Source organism: Babylonia areolata, chromosome 7, assembly GCF_041734735.1.
Source record: "Babylonia areolata isolate BAREFJ2019XMU chromosome 7, ASM4173473v1, whole genome shotgun sequence".
Classification (NCBI taxonomy): domain Eukaryota; kingdom Metazoa; phylum Mollusca; class Gastropoda; order Neogastropoda; family Buccinidae; genus Babylonia; species Babylonia areolata.
In genome coordinates, this window is record NC_134882.1 from 19667532 (window position 1) to 19687659 (window position 20128).

Genomic DNA, 20128 nt, shown 5'->3' on the forward strand with positions numbered 1-20128 from the left:
AACAACAGACAATCCATGTTGCCTTTGTGCCGCAGTCCCATCACATTTTCTTGAAAATATACAGGTATGAGGGAGAGAGTAGGATGGAGGGTGAGAGAGAATGTGTGCTCATGATAGATAAAGACACACAGTCAGTGTCAATGTTTGACACATGCTAATGTGTGCACATGACAAGTCAGACAGGCGGAGAGAGAAAGCACTTGCCTTCTCAGTGAGATGGAATTTTTAAACAAACAGCGGTGCAATGCCACAAAACTCAAGCATGCGAAAGAAACAAAGCTGAAGTGATTCATCTTGGACTAAAAACCAGACACTTATGAACGAAGTTGACCTGCTGAGGTGCGATCAAACGATCTCCTCAATCCGGGGCACCTTGCTGCGTTTCCTGTGCCTGCCCCTGTCGTCTCGCTTCTCAAGCGGTTCTATTTTCCCACGCCTCACCCGCTTTCCGCACACCCCACATTTTTGCATGTTGTAGGCAGAATGCAGCAGCTGAAGCATCGTGAGCAATACCAGACCTATCCCAATGCCGTAAGCTATCTTCACGTCGCCTTCAGAGAGCTTGGACCTTCGGGTTCTGGACAGGGTGGTCTTGTTCACAGCCAGGGCTTTGTGGATCTCCTGGCGGATGGCCTCTTTGAATGCTTTTCGTTCAGGGCCGGACTGTGGAATAGTGGCCGCTAAATACTTTTGATTGGCTCTGACTTTCGCACTGCAAGGACAGAGGAAAGGCTTCTTTTTGGTCGCTGGGGATTCGGTGGATTCCGATTGAATTGTCACTTCTGCCGTGACCTGATGAGCAGTTGGTGACGTTCCAGGTTCTGCAGTCTGAGGAGTTGTCACGGTTGAAGGATCAGAGACAAGCTTCGTTGTGACTGGCTGAGCAGTCATGGGCTCCCCAGTGACTGGTTGAGGACTCAGAAGGTTCGTAGCGGTTGGGTCAGTCACGTGGGTCTCTGTGGTAGCCATGTGAGTTGTCAGTGTCTCCAGCCTGGTTGTCACAGTGGTGGTGGAACTGTCAGTGGATAACTGAGTTTGGAGAGTGCCCGCCGTAGATGGCTCAGCGGCTAACGTACTCTTGGTGGCTGTTTCAGCAGTTAAGGCACTCTCACTGGTTGACTTTGTGGCTGGGTTTATGGTGTTTAGGGACTGTCCAGTGGAGAGTTGAGTGGGCAGTGGGTGTGTCACTGGTTGGGCAGTGTGCTCAGAGTGAGACACTGTGTCGCTCTGCTCGGAAGTGGTGTTTGCTGTTTGTTGGACTGTGGTGCTGCTGTCAGTGGTGACTTCGTCTGTTCTTGCCGTTGTTGGTGAACTTGTGACTGGATGGGAGCTCAGGAGCTTGTTAGTGGTCGGGTCAGTCACGTGGGTCTCGGTGGTGGCTGTGTGAGTAGTCAGAGTCTTCAGCATGGGTTGTGGCTGTACTGCTAACTGGATAGTGTGCTTGAAGGTTAAGGTTTTTGTTTGTTGAACTTTGGTGCAGTCAGTTGACGTGGAGCTTGAGGCGCTTGTGGTATTCATCTGGAGGACATGAAGTGAGTACGTCTGTAAAGAATCTCTCTCTCTCTCTCTCTCTCTCTCTCTCTCTCTCTCTCTCTCTCTCTCTCCAGTATACACACACAGAGACACACACAGACACAGATCTCTCTCTCTCTCTCTCTCTATATATATATATATATAGAGAGAGAGAGAGAGAGAGAGAAATAGAGAGACAGATATATATATATATATATATATATAATATATATATTCTGTTTCTGATGTGATGTCGCATACAGAGGGTGAAGATGACTACATGCTCATGCTCAATGATGGCAAAACTGAGGTATTACTGTTTTCTGCCTTCACCGTAGGTTCTTGTGATATCTGCTTGTCTGACAGTGTAAGGAACTTTGCTGTGAACTCCAGTCGGTCAGTGAAACAACATATCTCATAAGCCTCGTCAGGTTTTGAAATTTTGAACTGAAAACTTATTCGTTCAGTCAGAAAATTCATAACCGAAGATCCCACAAAGACATGATAACTTCTTGCTTCCTGTCCAGGCGGCAGTGGATTGCTGCAACTGTCTTCAAGCTGGCTGTCCTGAACCTGTCCTCCATCCGCTGCAGAAAGTTCTAAATTTAGGAACACGTGTTAACTTCAGACCACGACACCCTGAGCCTTACACTCCGCCTCTGAAGAAACTCCGTTAGCTCCCAGTCTCAGAGAGAATAAAACACAAATTTGCGTGGATTTGTTTCATCATCGTAACAGGGACTACTCCCGTTCATCTGTCTGATCCATTTTCCCGTTCTCGCTCAATCCGTTCTGCCAACGGCATTCTCCGTGAGGGTCGCTTCAACCACAAAAGCTCCATGGTTTCTGTGGCCCTCAGCTTTAGAATTATCTCCCTTCTCATGTCAGGCACTCCACATCTGTTTCATTTCTCAAGCTTGCCATCAAAACCTGCCTATTTCAGCAATGCTACGAGCACTACATGATTGTCGTTTCAGCAATATTATTTTGTAAACATCATTCGTGATTTCCCTTTTCATTATTGCAATCTTTTGTGTGTGTGTGTGTGTGTGTGTGTGTGTGTGTGTGTGTGTGTGTGTGTGTGTGTGTGTGTGTGTGTGTGTGTGTGTGTGTGTGTGTGTGTGTGTGTGTGTGTGTGTGTAAGTTTGTTGTCATATAAGTTATGGGTAAAGGCTCAACACCCCGTTTCCTTTTACGGTAACAGGAGCAAAGAATTCATAATTACTATGCTTAGGGCTGAGCAGTGGAAGGCGGGACCTAATCCTCTCCTCCCCGCCCCCGCTTTTCACCTTCCCTTCAGGACTGAAGTCAGGTAGATCTACCCATTCACACGTGTGTGGAGTGAGGACGCTCGGAGCAAAGCGACTTTCACCAGGACACAGCATGATGCTGAAACGGGGCATCGAATTCTGTCCACTGCTGAAATCTGGATCAGAAGTCCAACGCCTAGCCTCGAAGGCATTTAGAGACTGTACGTATTTTATGTAGTTTGAAGATAAGGCCATGTGCTTTATGAAATCAATGATTGCTATCCTCCTCCTCCTTATCATCATCATCATTATCATTATTATTACTATTATTATCATCATCATCATCATCGTTTTCATTATCATCATCATTATTATATTACCACTGAAGTCTGTTTGAGGGAGCGCAAAGCCATAGTCCAGCTATGCTGAAGGCTCCAGGCCGACAGGTAAGCACTGATGGGCCCGCACCTGCTGATGTATGTATGTATGTGCGTGTATGTGTGTGTAAATGAGTAGATGCGTTGGTATCGTATATATACAAAGTAGTTTGAATGCGTGTGTGTCCTCCTTGACGCTAATATCGGGTGCTATATAAAAAGTCATTATTATTATTATTATCGTTATCATCAACATAGTCATCTTTTATTATTGTCGTATTACCATCGACCGGACGGAGCCCAAAGCCATCGTCCAGCCATGCTGAAGGCTCCAGGCCGACAGGTAAGCACTGATGGGCCCGCACCTGCTGTGGATCACCGCCCTGGTGCCCCTGTCCACGTGGGCCCTCACCACGGCAGGCTGGCCCACCTGAGGACATCAACGTTCGGTCCTCAACAACAATAACAACAAGAAGAAGAAGAGGGGCAAGTCCTTCAAGACTCACCTGTGATAGGCGCTGTATACAGCAAAGCAATCACGAGAATGAAAAAAAAAAAAAAAGATAAAAAAGCGTTCTGTGTTAAGTATTAATAAGCTTGGGGAAAAAAAACAAAAAAACCCACACCTAAACCAACCAACCAAACAAACAACTACAACACAAAAAAAACCCTGTCATGTTAGCGGGATCGAACCAAGCATGTTCTGTTAGGAGGAAAATAGTCTTATCCACAACGCCACAGCGCATCTGACGTCACACAATCAAATTTGATTTTTGAAGCTATGTTGTTGCATTTTTTTTTTATAGTGCAATTTAATATGTTACTGTATCGAGGTAAATATACCAAATATAGCCTACGTTCCTGCAACTGGGATGCGGTAATACGGTACTTTTGGATTCCGGATCAAGCATCAACGAAATAAACCGTTAATGATCCAGAAATACAGCTTGAACTGGAAGACTTACAACCTACTATTGGTATGACTGTGAAGATTTTTTCCCTACTATGTTCAATCCAAATTTGGTATTGGCAGACGAAGTATTTCCAGAGAAAATGGCAATGTTAAAGTTAATCACAGACACAGACACACACACAAACACAGACACACACGCACGCACACACACGCACGCACACACACACACACACACGCACGCGCGCGCGCGCGCGCACACACACACACACACACACACACACACACACACCCGAACACCGGGTAATAACACAGACTCACTTTGATTACACAAGTGAGTCAAAAGGCAGCCAACAACGTCAACGACATCAGCAGCAGCAGACATGAACACAACAGCAACAAGGGGAAAGAGTGAAATCCTAAATAAAGACAACACACTGTTTCTTAGATTGGTGTTGGCATATGAAAAAACAAAAACACCTCTTCCATAAGTACAAGCACGATTGTTTTTTCAAATAAGTATTTCAGTTAACTTCATACATCAATTTGCGCATGCACGCGTGCATGTGTGTATGTGCATGCGTGCATGTTTTTGTGCGAATACACGTATGCTACTGATCGCTCGTTTCAGCGCGAGTTTATGTACGCGTGCATGTGCGTACGTGCTCGTCCAGGAGTGCACGTGATTGTCTGCGTATACGCAGCAAGCCTACAGATTATGCACGGCGGTGTGCATGCTGAACACCAGGCATAGGCACGTGCATGCTTCTGTTCAGTCCCTTCCATTCTGAAGGTGCCACTCAACGCACTCATCACACCGCCCTTCACTCTAACACTCTGGGGACCACCTTCACCCACCTGTGCCCACTGTCTAGTCACATTCATCGCCTTCTGCAGTGTCTCCAGAAGAACACCATCATCGGTCGTGTGGAGGCAGTCCTCCGCCCACGAGCTCAGCAAAATCACCACCTCCACCTCCATGTCCTCCGTCAGTCGGTTGTCTTCAGGCAGAGCCAGGAAACACGAGGACGCCCAGAAGTTGACCGGCAAGGGCATCAGAGCGCTGAACCGCGTGGTCTGCATCAGGATGATTCGTCTGTAGGCCGTCAGTGTCTGCACTTCCGTGTCGCTTCCGGTGATGGTGAAACGGTGAACCTTCCGCTGAATACAGGGCAGATGGGACAGATTGAGAGACAGAGATAGAGAGAGTTGATAAATTAGTTAATTTGTTTATTTTACTTACTGAGGGTAACGAAATAAACATAAAATATTTTTTCATCCAGTCCTGAAAAGATGGGGAGAAATGAAGGAAAGGAGAGAGAGAGAGAGAGAGAGAGAGAGAGAGAGAGAGAGAGAGAGAGAGAGAGAGAGAGCGACGAAAGAAGGCAGAAGTCAATTCAAACATAACTTATATATTCTCAGGCTAACGTTTCGTTGCACTGACAAATAAATACGAACATATCCACAAAAAATCTGTAAAAATTAAAACTAATACAAGAAAACATACAGCGCACGCGCACTAAACACACACACACACACACACACATACACAGAGTTCTGCAGCAGACAGACATGTACGCGCCCGCCTGTTGTTTGTCATTATCATCATCCTTCTTTTTATTATTATCATTATCGTCAGCATCATCATACCCCTTTGTCTTTATTGGTACTGGTGGGTGCAGACAGATACCAATGCCTTGCATCAAGACGCAGAATGTCCTCATAGCGCACAACAAATTTCACCTCCTCCACGATCTCGTCCTTCCAAAGTGGTGCCAGAATGTACGTGTAGTTCTTATCGGTAGGTAGACATCTTTGGTTTTTATGGTTTGTATCGTGGCAGTACAGAATCGGAGGGATTTGTTCATATTGCATCACTTCTTCCGCAAAGCCTGTTCTGTTGAAGATGGCTCCCACGAAAACTGCAACGGGTTTGGAGGACTGGACTCTTGTACCGGACAGGTCGCACTGTGGATCTTCGCACTGCAGCCTCATCACCTGTCAGAGGGGACAAGAAAAGATCGGAAGGAATGAGTTAACTCGAATGTGCTCTGGAGACAGTCAGACTTAAGATATGACGGTTTAACATCATAAAATTAGCTACAGAAACGTGGTCTTTTAAAGTGCAGAACATATTCGTTCGGAGCACTTTTTTTGTGTGTGTGTGTGTGTGTGTGTGTGTTTTGGTGTGTGTGTGTGTGTGTGTGTGTGTGTGTGTGTGTGTGACAAGATTGGAAGGAAAAGAATGAGTGACTGGTCTGGAGGTGTGGTTGTTGTGGTTGGGTGGAGGGGTGGGGGGTGGGGGTGTTTGTTTGTTTTGAACTGTTTCCAGTCAAATGATGATGGGCCTGCTCCGACAGCAAGGTATAGAGCACCATATTATTATTATTGTTGTTGTTATCTTCTTTCTCTTCCTCCATTCGCCCCGCTCCCGTCCCCCTCACCCCCCCTCGCCCCCTCACCCTCACCACCCCCCCTCTCTCTCTCTCTCTGTGTCTCTGTCTTTATCTCTCCATGCTCTGTACCTGAAACTGCTGAATCTCATGGTTGATGACAGAATTGTTTTGGTACCGCGTTCCTTCAAAGAAGACCGAGTGTCCTTGTGGTTCCACTCGGACCGTTACATTCACAGTCGTTTCTCCCTCCTCTGCAGCAACGATGGTGATGAAGCAGCGCGAGCTGTTGCACGTGCTGGACACCCAGTATTTTTTATGCAGGGTGCTGGTCGGGTAGATCAGGGTGGCGGCACTGGACGTGGGCGTGGTGCCGTTCTCCTCAGACAGAACCACGATCTGCACCACGATGTCTTGCTGTGTAGAAGGTATACCGCTCAGTCAGTGAAGGACAGTGCGAACAAACATGTCTATCTATTGGAGCTTAGGACAGTCTTATGGCTTGAAACGCGGTAGAAAACTTCGAAACAATGAGAGAGAGTTCAGTTGACTCAAAACGTTAAATACACAATATAACTCATGTTAGATGGTAAACTTAGGCAGTGCTAAATTTGGATGTGCTGGCCTTCGCATTAATTTGTCACGGCCAGATTTGGAAAACAATATAACAAAAACAACAAACAAACAATCAAAATGCATCCACCAAATGCCACCTATCGCCAACATACACACGCCTGCCACCACCAACCTACCCAAAACAGGCGCGCGCGCGTGTGTGTGTGTTGTGTGTGCGTGCGTGCGTGTGTGTGTGCGTGTGCGCGCGTGTGTGTGTGTGTGTGTGTGTGTGTGTATGATGCGCCATTTTTTGTGCTGTGAATATGTGGGTGGTGAATTGTTTTATCTCACTATGATTATTATGATTATCATTATTATTATATTTCAAAATGTTACATTTTTTTGTTTTTATTTTTGTTTTGTTTACTGTAAAACGCAGTGAGCCTGCTCTTGAAAGCGGGGAACCACGCTGTATAATAAGCCTCCACATTATCATCATAATGATCATCACCATAATTATTATCATTATGATAATATGGAAAATACATTTCTCTTGCTTCCCGAGGATCTGAAAACGGTCATGAATTTCAATCTTTTTTTTTCTGCCTTGCAGTCACCATCATCATCATCATCACCGTCGTCGTCGTCAATATTGCTTTCGATGCTGTTACACACAAAATGTCATTTGTTTAGAAACACGAAACTGACTCTGCCACATACACATCCTCACAACACTTACGTCACTGCAGACGTGGATGACGTCGTCCTTCATCCCGTATGACATCACTACGGAGCTGACAGGACGGACCTGATGGTCACTGATGTTCTTCAGTCCTGCAGCGTTCTGCTCCTTGGGAACAGCCACAGTTACAGTGGCGGCAGACGAAGAAGAAGGGTTGGAGACGAACAGAAGCCGATGGTTTTCAACATCCATGTCTTCGGGGATCGGGAACGCCAGAACGAACTCCTTGCCTGACGTTATCATGGGGGACTGGCAAAGGGCCTGGCGGACTGTGGAGGGAAAACACAAGATTTGCTGAAGTGAAACCCAGGCAATGCCAGGCATAAAAAAAAAAAAAAATCATCCATTGTGTCGAGGGCTCGGCATAGAAATGCCAGACGAACTGTTCTCCTTCCGGCCGTTTCAACCTTCCCCAACTGAAGTCAGGTAGCCAGGTGAGGCAAATCGGAGTGAAATGCTTTTCTCAATGAGTCGAGTGTTGGCCAAGATGTGATGCATACCGCCTAGAACGCGAGAGAATCTTATCTGGGCGCACTGGTTCGAATCCCATAGCCGCCAGTATTTTATCCCCCTCCACTAGACACTGAGTGATGGTCTGGACGCTAGTCACTCGGATAAGACGATAATCGGAGGTCCCGTGTGCAGCATGCACTTAGCGCATGTAAAAGAACCCACAGCAACAAAAGGGTTGTCCCTGGCAAAATTATGTATTAAAATCGACTTCGATAGGAAAACGAATTAAAGATAAAAAAGTGCAGGAAAATAAAAAAAAAAGGGTGGCGCTCTAGGTGTAGCGACGCGCTATCCCTAGGGAGAGCAGCCCGAATTTCACACAGAGAAATATGATGTGAAAAAAAAAGAGGTACGCAATACAATACAATGCGATACAAAACCGTGCTGAAACACGGAACCGAACTCCGATCACTGATGAACACAGGATCGGAAGTCCTAACGTTGGCTTAACCAGATTCTGCTGCTGCGGCCTCCGTTCCTTATAACCTGCTGCTGTTTTCACAAGCATTGCTGTCTTTCCAGATTATCCCTCGCCACTGTCATTGATACTATAAGTGGAGTGTGTAGGCTTCGTGGTAAAACACTTTTTTTTTTCTTTTTCATTTATTTCCTCTTTTTTTTTTGTTGCTTAAAAACCACATGATCACACAGGGCTAAACAAAAAAACAAAAACAAAAAAAAAAACGATAAAAAAAAAGAAAAAAAAGAAGATAAAAAAAGGGGTGAAAAATGTCGATCAGTTAGAATCTGTGGGGAAAACAAAAACGACCCCGGGAAATAAAACTGGGCTCAAGTACGCTCAGTCATTCATATACGCACATAAATAAAGAGCATTCCATTGACCCTGATCATTCCGTCAATTTTTTAAACAGAGGATTAAAAAAACAAAAAAACAAACAAACAAAAAAAAACACTGAACAAGACATAATTAAACAAACTTAACAAAATCATATCAGGCATACAAAACCACAATTTGCCCTCCCCCAAAAAACAAACAACAACAACACAACAAAAAAACAAACAAAACAAAAAAAACAAAAAAAACAACAACAAAACATAATAAGAGTGCACAGATATCAATTCCAGAATAAGACAAGAAAAAGTCATGGCTTCCTTGAACCCCCCCCCCCCCAAAAAAAAAGAAAAAAACAACAACAAAAAAACAGAAACAAAGATAGCGATAGAAAAGGGGGGAATTTCTATCTCGGAATTTCTAGAAGCTGGGGATACTAATTATACTAATTATACTTAGAGACCCCCCCCACCCCACCCCCCCGCCGCCCTCCCTCTCCCTTCCCCCCGCCCCACCTCTCCGGGATTCCAAAGGAAGGACTGCTTAGCTGCTTTCGAAGCGGGGAGAGAATGACGATCAACTTACAAATCGTTTCGGATGCATGTCACGATGCAATAAAGATTAAATGCAAAGTGATGTAATGCAATGCCACGCAATATCATATACTGTCATATAATTAAAAAAGAAAGAAAAAAAAAGCATTACATTCACCACCATCGCTACCTCGACTGTGGTGGAAAAAACAACAACAAAAAACGGCATACTCACGCGATATTGTAACTGCAACCATTAGCGCGTACGCTCCGGAGATCCAGTTATGAAACAATAATACATACATACATACATACATATATATATATATATATATATATATCTGTTACATACAAACACGCATACACTAGGTCACCTAAAACCCCTGGCATGTAAAGAAATGCAGGCACTGAAAGGGAATACAAGAATTGTTCACTGTTTAACTGTTAAAGAGATGACAAGCCACTTTTTTGTGGTTATGGGATGGGTTAAAAGAGAGAGAGGGAGGGGAGGGGGGGGCATGGGGAGAGGGAGAGAGAGATGTGGGGGAGGGAGGGAGAGGGGGGACGGAGGAACAGAGAGAGAGACAGAGAACTCAGAACTCAGATGATTTAATGCACTAGGCCATATGCCCATGTCAAAGGGACGAGGATATGTAAAAATAATGTGCATCAAAAGCAAACACCAAACTTAGGTAAACAACACATTGAATACATATCAGTAAAACATACAAACAATGGTACAGACATACACATACATATGTAGCAGTGCAATTGATAATTATTCGGTTAGGGAGGTATTTAAGGTTAAGCACGTTTTAATTTGTCATAATTTGTTAAGTTAACTGTTGTACACTTTCTCTAAATCCAAATGCCTCTTTTTTAAAGCCTCAAAAATATACCATTCAACCACTTTACAGTGTTTGTCACTGGCCATCCAAAGTGTCATATAAAACGCTGATGGTCGGGAGAAAAAATTACGGGGTAAATACTCTTCCCTGATGTCGCGATAGTTTGAACTGAAAAGTAACAAGAGAGGCAAAGCCTTCAAGACTCACTTGTGATACACTTAAAAAAAATAATCCAAGCTTTTTATGTATTGAGTATAATTTCAAAATGTAATGTTTAAGATGAGAAAGATCAGTTTAAAGCAAATTAGGTCCCCTAGCATTAATTACAGAGTAATTTCCCTTTTTTACTACCTGCACCAAAACGTTTGCAAAATAAATAAAACTTCCATGCTCAGCAAAAGAAGTTGCTGTTTGAACAAAAAAATGATAATAATGACTGCTCTTGTTGTTGGGTCGGAATATCAGATCAAAGTGCCAAGTTTAGAGAATACAAAAAATATAAACATAACAGTAAATGCAGTTTGCATATAATTAGGCTTCATTTTTTAAATTTTTTTTGTGCCCATCCCAGAGGTGCAATATTGTTTTAAACAAGATGACTGGAAAGAACTGAATTTTTCCTATTTTTATACCTAATTTGGTGTCAGCTGACAAAGTATTTGCAGAGAAAATGTCAATGTTAAAGTTTACCACGGACACACACACACACACACACACACACACGCACGCACACACACACACACACACACACACACACACACACACACACACACACACACACACAGACAGACAACCGAACACCGGGTTAAAACATATTCACTTTGTTTACACAAGTGAGGTAAAAAGTGAATTTCAGATTCTGGAGCAATTTTACAAAATGGACAAAACATACTCTCAGGTGATCGGACAATGAAGCGACATCTAAGAGTTTTTAAGGGAGAAACACCTAACCTGAAGCGTATTAATGCTTTTCTAACAGCAATGTTACTTATTTTAAATACAGCTTGGAGAATGTCAGGAACAAGGAAGACAAGACAATGGTTTATTGTTAGGCCTCCGGCCCATAACAAAGGAGTGGGCATCTAACAAAAATATTACATAATGAATCACATAGTGTGAACAATATGTCAATGCGCATGTGACTCTTGCGAGCTCTCTCTTTGAGAGAAAGAGATGATAGATAGATAGAGAGAGAGAGAGAGAGAGAGAGAGAGAGAGAGAGAGAGAAAAGACGGACAACAGAAAGGCTTAAATATTTAACACAACAACTCACACTGGAGCAATGATGAGCCTAGTCAAATGTGATCACTTGCCATACATGATCAGAATGTATACAGCAGAACACTAGAACATCGAACACCTTGGCAAACACACTAAAAACGCACGCCAACACGCTGGCAAACACACTAAAAACGCACGCCTCAAGACAAAACACACCGGGCCAAAAGCTTCCCCAGACAAAAGGGGGAAAACCCAGTAAGGTAGGCTGGCGATGAGTTAAGGTGTGTGTGGGCCAACATGGCCTACGAAAGGTAAATATAAAACTCAATTGGGAGGGGGTGGGGGCCGGGGGGGGGGGGGGGGGGGGGGGGGGGGGGGGGAAGAAACATGTGGGAATAATAGTAGGATGGAGGCTTCAGATAAAAAAAAGGATTAAAAAAAAAAGAAAAAGAAACGCGTGGGGAAAAAGAAGAGGTTGGAAGCCCCGAAAAAAAAATGCAGAAGAGAGAGAGAAAGAACACTGAACACTTTAATGCTTTAATGTCAATAGCTTTACAGGCCTAATGACATTGGGGTTCATGATACAAATAACAACATATATCAATAGTAATCATATTGATTTTTTTTAAAAATCCGAAACGAAATCAATCGATTTGTACAACTAAATGCAGTTCGACCATCCATTCAAAGTAATGTGATGTAGATAAAAACAAAAACAAAAAACAAACAAACAAAAAAAAAAAAAAAAGAAAAAAAAAGAATATATAAATGTATAACATAAGTATTTTCCATATGAAAATGTCAACACAGATTTCAATTTTCACAATGAACAACACCTGAGACTATTCTATTGTTGTTTTGTTCGTCTCATGTTATTCGCTTCGGCAATGAAATTTGCAAGTGACTGTAATGAAGTTTCCTGATTTAGATTAAGCATTCCAAAAAATATCTTCATTCTTTGCTAAATTTGTTTTGAATACAACACATTTTTCTCGAAAATCATCATAAGCTTTTCAACTAAACAAAAAATGTATCTCGTCCTCCCTTAAATGACCGCACATCGGACAAGGGGAGAGTAACGAGGGCACAGTTTGAAACCATTTTTTTAAAATTTTTTTATAAGCATTTAACCCAGGCGTTCTCGATCTAAATCTGGCGAGACTTGTTCGATGCCATTTGCTGGTCACGATTGTGATATATTTTTCTGTTTGAAATAAACTTTTAAAAGTCTAAAACCATCTATATTTCTCAATGCTTTCCATTTTACAGTGCCAGTTTTGTTTATATGACGCAGTTCGCCTATCTTTGAATTCTGAAACAAATCCTTCTTCACATCCACACAATCCCAAATCCATTTACAGCGTATGTCTTCTTTACAAGATATACCCAGTTTTCCTTCCCTCTCTCATGTTCATTTAGTAACATTTCATACGCCTGCTTACATAATCTCGATGTGGGTAGCCACATCAATTTTAAGCAATATTTCAAAAATTTCACAAAAGATTTAATATATATAATGGGTATCTACCAATTTCTTCATATAATGCAGTATCTGAAGCATGTAATGGAACATTTAAGAAACGTTTAATCGCTAATGTACGTACTTTTTCTAAATCTTTGATATCAGAAAGTCCCCAGATTTCGGCGCCGTATGTTGTCATTGGTTCTATTTGAGTATCAAAAAGTTTTCAAAATATGTATGAATCTGTCGTACCTAATTTACGTAAACATCTTAATATTTATATAACCCCCTTCTTCCCCTTTCCACAGATCTCTGCTGCTGTCCTTGTCAAACTCAGCTTAGTTGTAAAAATCATACCGAGATATTTATAAGCATTAGTTACCTTCACTTCGTCAGTGTCATAGTGCCATCTTTCATGTCTAGATAGGTAACCACCTTTTCTTAACACCACTACATTTGTTTTCTCGAGATCAACTTTGAAAAATAATCTATCTGCTTCTTATTTGAATACGTTCAGCTGATTTTGAAGTCCTATGGCCGTGTCAGACAAAAGAAATACATCATCTGCAAATAACATGAGGAACAATTCAACAGCCCCTGGGATCATTTGAATCAGGTTCAGAAGAGGAAGCCACGATGGACAGAATGAGAGCAAGAAAGGAAAGAGAGAGAGAGAGAGAGGTGTGCAAAGAGAGAGAGGGGGGGAGAGAGAGGTGCAAAGAGAGAGAGAGAAAGAAAGAGAGAGCAACAAGCCCACATTGGCATTGGCCTATAACCAAATAACGTTTGTGATACTGTATTCTATTTCATCATATCGCCACCCCTCCCTCTCTGTCTCTGTTAAGTAATCAATTGTCTGTATAATGACTTCCTCCAAAGCTTACCTTCATTTTGAACGATCTGTAGAAGACAAACCAGTCACACAAATGCCATTTCGCCGAAACAAATACAAACAAACAAACTGCCCGCTTTGTCACCAACAGTCATACTACTCCAACAACTAACTCACTGGTGGTGCCACTTCATTAGAACAGCGGTTGGCAGAGTAGTAGGTGTGGCTTATGCTGTCAACCAACCAATCAGAGCTGTGCAAACGAACGCACGTGAGTGACGTTCGGGTATCGGAGGTCTGCTGGCTGGGAAGTAGAGGTAGGCGACCCACTGGAAAACAACAACAACAACGACAACAAACAACCGCCCAACCCACAAAAAAACAAAAAACAAAAAACAAAACAAAAAACAACAACACACAAGTAGATCGGGCCTTGGGTCTTGTACAGAGAACTGGAACACGGACTGCGGAGATCAAGGGCTGGACAGCCTTAAATATAAATCGATAGGTTTGGACGCCTATGACCAATGGCTTTTTCTCTGAAGACCTTGTACTGTCCAGCTCTTCCTAGAGTTTCTTATCACTTTAGGTCAAAAGAGCCTGACGTTATTCGAACGTCCGTAACCTTGGACGCCTGTGACCGCTCTTCAGGACTTTTTCTACAGTCAAATAACGACTTTTTTTTTCTCTCCAACTATCTCTCTCTCTTTTTTTTTTTTGTCTGCTAGGTGTATCATCACTTGTGGATCACAAAAAAAGGTTATCTTAGATTTCTGTGAATACCCGTTGCTATGGAACCAAATCAAAATGGCCGCCAAACAATGTATCAAAGAAATCGGGTTTGTGGTCCATGTGGTGCATGCAATCATTTGTTGTTATGTGGACTTGATACACAATGACATCTTCATTTTCACATGAGACTGTGTTGATTTTTCAATCATCGTATTTTTTTAAATGAATTTTTGAAAGTTTGGGTTTTGTGAAATCTTCAAAATTTACAATGGGTAAAAAGATGAGAACCGCTATGAATTAAAACCCAGAGAATATTTTCATACATAAGACAAAACTTCAATAACACGTTATAAAATAATCATGCAAAGTCTCATGGTTGTAGGTTTACTCATCATTGAGCAAGTCCAAAGTATGTTGTCAAGGCCAGAAACATGACGACTTGCGTCGAAACTGAACAAAATAAAGTGATTCAGCAAGCAATTTTTTTTCATTGTTAAAAACATCTTTACAGTGGGGAAAAAAAATGCATATGATAGAAGAGATGTTCAAGAATCAAAATCCATCAAAAAACCCAAATCATGAAAAATCATCATTTTGGTCTCTTTTGCACTGCCTTGTCCCCCCTTTAGGTCAAGAAAGCCTGACGTTATTCGTTAGTCCGTGGGCTTGGACACACTGATCTAAAGAATACATGGCTTGGACGCCTATGACCACTCTGCAGAGCTTGAGGGACAGCCTAACTTGGGAGTGGAGTGATGGCCTAGAGGTAACGCGTCCGCCTAGTTCCAGTCCCACAGTCGCCAGAATTTTCTCTCCCTCTCCACTAGACTTTGAGTGGTGGTCTGGACGCTAGTCATTCGGGTGAAGACGATAAACCGAGATCCCGTGTTGCTGCCTCACTTAGCGCACGTGCCAGGCAGTGACCTATATTTAGATCAGTGGGCGCCAGGGCGTGAGGTGCGAGCCAGCTGAGGACCAGTGGGTTGGGTTGCACGAGCGAACTTTGCAGCGCTAAGTTTGCGCTTAGCGATAAGAATGTTCCTAACTTCACGGTTAATTCCATACCACTCTGCAGAGCTTGAGGGCAGGTCAGCCTAAGATGGGAGTGGAGTGATGGCCTACAGGTAACGCGTCCGCCTAGGAAGCGAGAGAATCTGAGCGCGCTGGTTCGAATCACGGCTCAGCCGCCGATATTTTTTTCCCCTCCACTAGACCTTGAGTGGTGGTCTGGACACTAGTCATTCGGATGAGACAATAAACCGAGATCCCGTGTGCAGCATGCACTTAGCGCACGTAAAAAAAACCCACGGCAACAAAAGGGTTGTTCCTGGCAAAATTCTGTAGAAAAATCCACCTCGATAGGAAAAAAACAAATAAAACTGCACGCAGAAAAAAAACAAAAACAAAACAAAAACAAACAAACATAAAACAAAACAAAACAAAAACAAAACAAAAAAAGGGTGGCGCTGTTGTGTAGCGACGCGCTCTCCCTGGGGAGAGCAGCCCAAATTTCACACAGAGAAATCTGTTGTGATAAAAAGAAATACAAATACAAATATACTAAAGGGACATTCTTAGCTCTCAGTAAACTTAGCTCTGTAAAGATCACTTCATGCAATCTGGCCCGGCCCGGGAGTCAGATCTGAGGTGCCTGGGCGAATCTGCTGACCACAGAATCCAGGATCGAGTCATTTGGTCAGTTCAGTTAATTCAAAGAGGCGTCACTGCGTTCGGACAAATCCCCATATGCTGCAGCACATCTGCTAAGCAGATGCCTGACCAGCAGCGTAACCCAACACGTTTAGTCAGGCCTGGGGGGGTTGGGGGGGGGGGGGAAGAAATGAAGTAAAATAAGCCACAAAAATAGATAAATAGATACGCAATTAAGTTAATGATTTGATAAATAGTAAATAAAAACAAAAATGAAAAATAACCAGCCGCCGTGGCGAAGTGGTTAGCGTCGCGGACTGACGGCTGGGAGGACGCGGGTTCGAATCCCAGCGGAGGTGGGTTTTTCGGCCCGTGGCCGGCTCCTACCCAGAGTTGAGTGTGCTGTGGGCTTAAATGGGGAGACTGGGACCACACAGTCGAGTGTCATCCGCTTCAAGGATGCGTCTTTGGGTGTGTTGCTCTAATTACCTGACCAACACTGCAAGTGTCTGTATCTCTTGGGCCTGGTTAACGCCGGGATATCATTATGACAGGAAGCGTAGAGTACAGCCTTGTCACGCAGTCCCAAACCAAAATGGACCTCTATAGCAACATCGTCATCATCATCGTCATCCTCCTGCTCCTTCATCGTCATCAATATAAACAAAATAGTCTCAAAGTCTGTGGCCTTTCATGCCCTGCTCTCACGGTGACCTCAGTTTCGATACCCCTCCACTTCCGTGCTTGGGGTGAGTCCTGTCAATGTCGTCAGTGTCGGCAGATTCATGGGGGACTGTTGTTTGAGGGACGTGGTGGCGGTCTCCACTCTGGGAGGGACGCTCACTCAGTCTGGCTCCGCGACTAAGCCATTATTGTCGTTAGTAGGGGGCTTAGTAGGTGGTGTCCTAAGTACGTTAAAACAGAACAGGCACCACTGAACACCACCGAAGTGACTCAGCAGCAGTGCAGGGTCTCCTCTGGTGTGTGGCCTCCTGGCGACCTAACATCGATGGTTCCCTGTGGACTGCCGACGCTGGAACTGCGACGGATGAACCCGGGTGTGGCTGTGTATGGGGGAATCTAAATGAGCGGCGTGGGAGTAATGCCACTGAAACGGTGCAGATGATGGGGCAGCAAAAAAAAAAAAAAAAAAAAAAAAAAAAAAATAAGATAAAATAAATAGATAGATAGATGGGAGAAATGACATGATAAACTATAGAAAAACAAACAAACAGAGAATGATACCGATAATATGAATAACAATAATGATAAATTGATGAATAAATGTAAATGTGGCCAATGATGAGAGAAGCGTTGTGAGCCTGGAGTGGACTGGAGTGGAATTTTGTTTAATGTCCCGTCACACACACACTGGTGATTGTAGACATTTTGGTAAAACAATCCTCCACAATTGAATGTCATCGTTTCACAGGTAGGTGTGGAGGGGGTGGGATGAATGGTGAGTTGGGGAAACAGGGTAGTCGAAGTCGAAGTCGAAATATTTTAATTGTCAGACCACAGATCCATAACAATGGAGTTTGCAAGGACAAACAGAATTAATACAGGAAAATGAATATTAGGACAACCATTGAACTACATGGGCATCGATAACGATTCTAGAGCATTTGCTCGTATCGAAAATGCTTTGAATACAAACTTGCATATACTAACACCCAATCTCTCACTCGCACAAGATAACAACATGGACATCTTAAATGCACTTGGATGTTTGTGAAATTTAACAGGAATAAACTGAGAACGCAGGGAACAGTACTTAGGGCAGACCAAAAGAAAATGCATTTCGGTTTCCGGAGTGTCATCACAAAAAGGACAATTCCTACTTTGCCCATCATAGTTAAACTGCAAAAAGTGTGAGCGCAAGTTGGACATTCCAATTCTAAACCGCGAAAAAACACGGCGCATATTTATACTTTTTTTTTTTTTTTTTTTTTTTTTTTTTTTTTACTCCTCCGCCAATGCGAACACCGTGAAGCTTTTACTGAATTTTCATCAACGGGGGCTGAAGCTGGCACTCCTTCAGGAGACTTCGTTTCTGGATTATTCTCCCACTGATCCGTAGGTTTGAGTATAACAAAGGAATCACAATGCATAAGATTACAACAAGGAATGCACCACCAACTGTAAAAAACATTCCCATTAATCCAACACGAAAAACACAAAAGTCAATACCCCAAGCATCTGTTTAAAGCCAGTGGAACTCAGTCCAAGACTAATTTAAACACCACTGCCCAACAACATTCGAGTAATTACCAATCCTACCTTCTTTTTTTTCTTCTTTTTTCCGTGTTTTCCCGGACTTTCTTGGGTCGACCACCGTTTTATTTTGTACATAAATTTAATATGACAATTCAGAATAGATGGAAAAGAAAAAAACAAACAAACCCCCCCCAAAAAAAAAACATAAAAAGATTTTTTTAATCTGAATACAGTCAACATTAACAATAACATATGGAAGTCATAACCAAGACCAATACCCAGCATTCCATAACTATATCATTGTAATCAATAGCAATTATGGAATGAATCACCCATACAAGAAAAAGCATACAACTTTTCATTTACTGAATCAAGGCATGTGGAAAAAGTAAGTTAACATCATTTTATCATTTGTTATTGATATTTATATATTTATACATTTGACATTAGTCAAGTAAGGTTTAAGTGACAAGGACTGGTTGTAAGCTGAATACGCATCATAAAAATCGTGAGACTGGAGAGCTGAATGCCAGAGGGGAAACAGGGTAGAAAGAGGGCGGAATCAAAGATGAATACTCGAAATAATTATTTAGATATGATTATGTTGTGAGCCTGTCAGCCGCTAGCTCTTTGCCTCTCTGTCTCTATCTGTCTGTGTGTGTCCTCCTCCCTCTCTCTCTCCAGCTATCTCTCTCCGTCTGTCTCTGTTTGTCTCTCTCTGTCTGTCTGTCTGTCTCTCCCCATCTCTCTCTGTGTCCCTGTCTTTCTCAACGATTCCTCTCTTGATAATTCAATATATCGTCAGGGAGTACCAACATAAAATGTTATTTGTCAGTGTTTGATTGTCAGCTTCGTAATTCAGTGTGTGTGTGTGTGTGTGTGTGTGTGTGTGTGCCTGTGTGCCTGTGTGTGTGTGTGGTCAGCTTGACACAATAACCCACACTCAACCCTTGCACGCAGCCACAAAAGCCAGAGCTTCGCATATCACCAATGCAAATTGCCAGCTTTGTCGCTATCTCCAGCAGCCCGGCAGCGGAGCCAATTCAGTCGTCAACTGCGTTTTTGTTCCAACGTAAAGGTAATGCAACAGACCGTTGTGTCAGTCGAGTATCAGTGAAGGCCATACCCTGAGGTGTATACAACCCACACCAATGCGACGCGCTTTTAAGCCTGGGCTCTGGTGCATCATGTGACAAGAAACGAAAGGTGGAAGCGATTGTTCAGTGGTAATGCGCCCCACCGGGAAACCAGTTGTCCACGGGTTCGATCCTCACATACGGACTGGGTTTGTTTTTGTTCTTCCTTGAGTGGATGTCTGGGTGCTAGTCTTTCGGGTGAGACGATAAACCGAGGTCCCGCGTTGCATACTGCATTTAGCGCACGAAGGAGGAAAAAAAAGAAAAAAAGAAGATTGTCCCTGGCAAAATTCTGTGGGGGTAAATCCACTGTGAAAGAAAACGAAACACGTTTGCAGGTGGAAAAAAAGAGAAAGAAGAAAAAAAAAAAAGGAAAAAGGGTGGCGCTGGACTGTGGCGACGTATGCGCTCTCCAAGGGGAGAGCTGCCCGAATTTCACACAAAGATATATA

General features: G+C 43.0%; 1 protein-coding gene across 1 annotated transcript in view; it reads right to left on the reverse strand.

Moving 5' to 3' along the window:
* LOC143283797 (uncharacterized) overlaps positions 1-20128 on the reverse strand; it is a 23755-nt gene continuing 3627 nt past the window's right edge. Inside the window, exons 3-8 of the mRNA XM_076590168.1 lie at positions 7737-8008; positions 6575-6859; positions 5700-6047; positions 4908-5210; positions 3423-3569; positions 1-1518 (exon numbers count right to left, since the gene is read on the reverse strand). Coding sequence (XP_076446283.1) covers positions 346-1518; positions 3423-3569; positions 4908-5210; positions 5700-6047; positions 6575-6859; positions 7737-8008 — 2528 coding nt within the window. The 3' untranslated portion in view covers positions 1-345. The remainder of the gene's footprint in view (positions 1519-3422; positions 3570-4907; positions 5211-5699; positions 6048-6574; positions 6860-7736; positions 8009-20128) is intronic.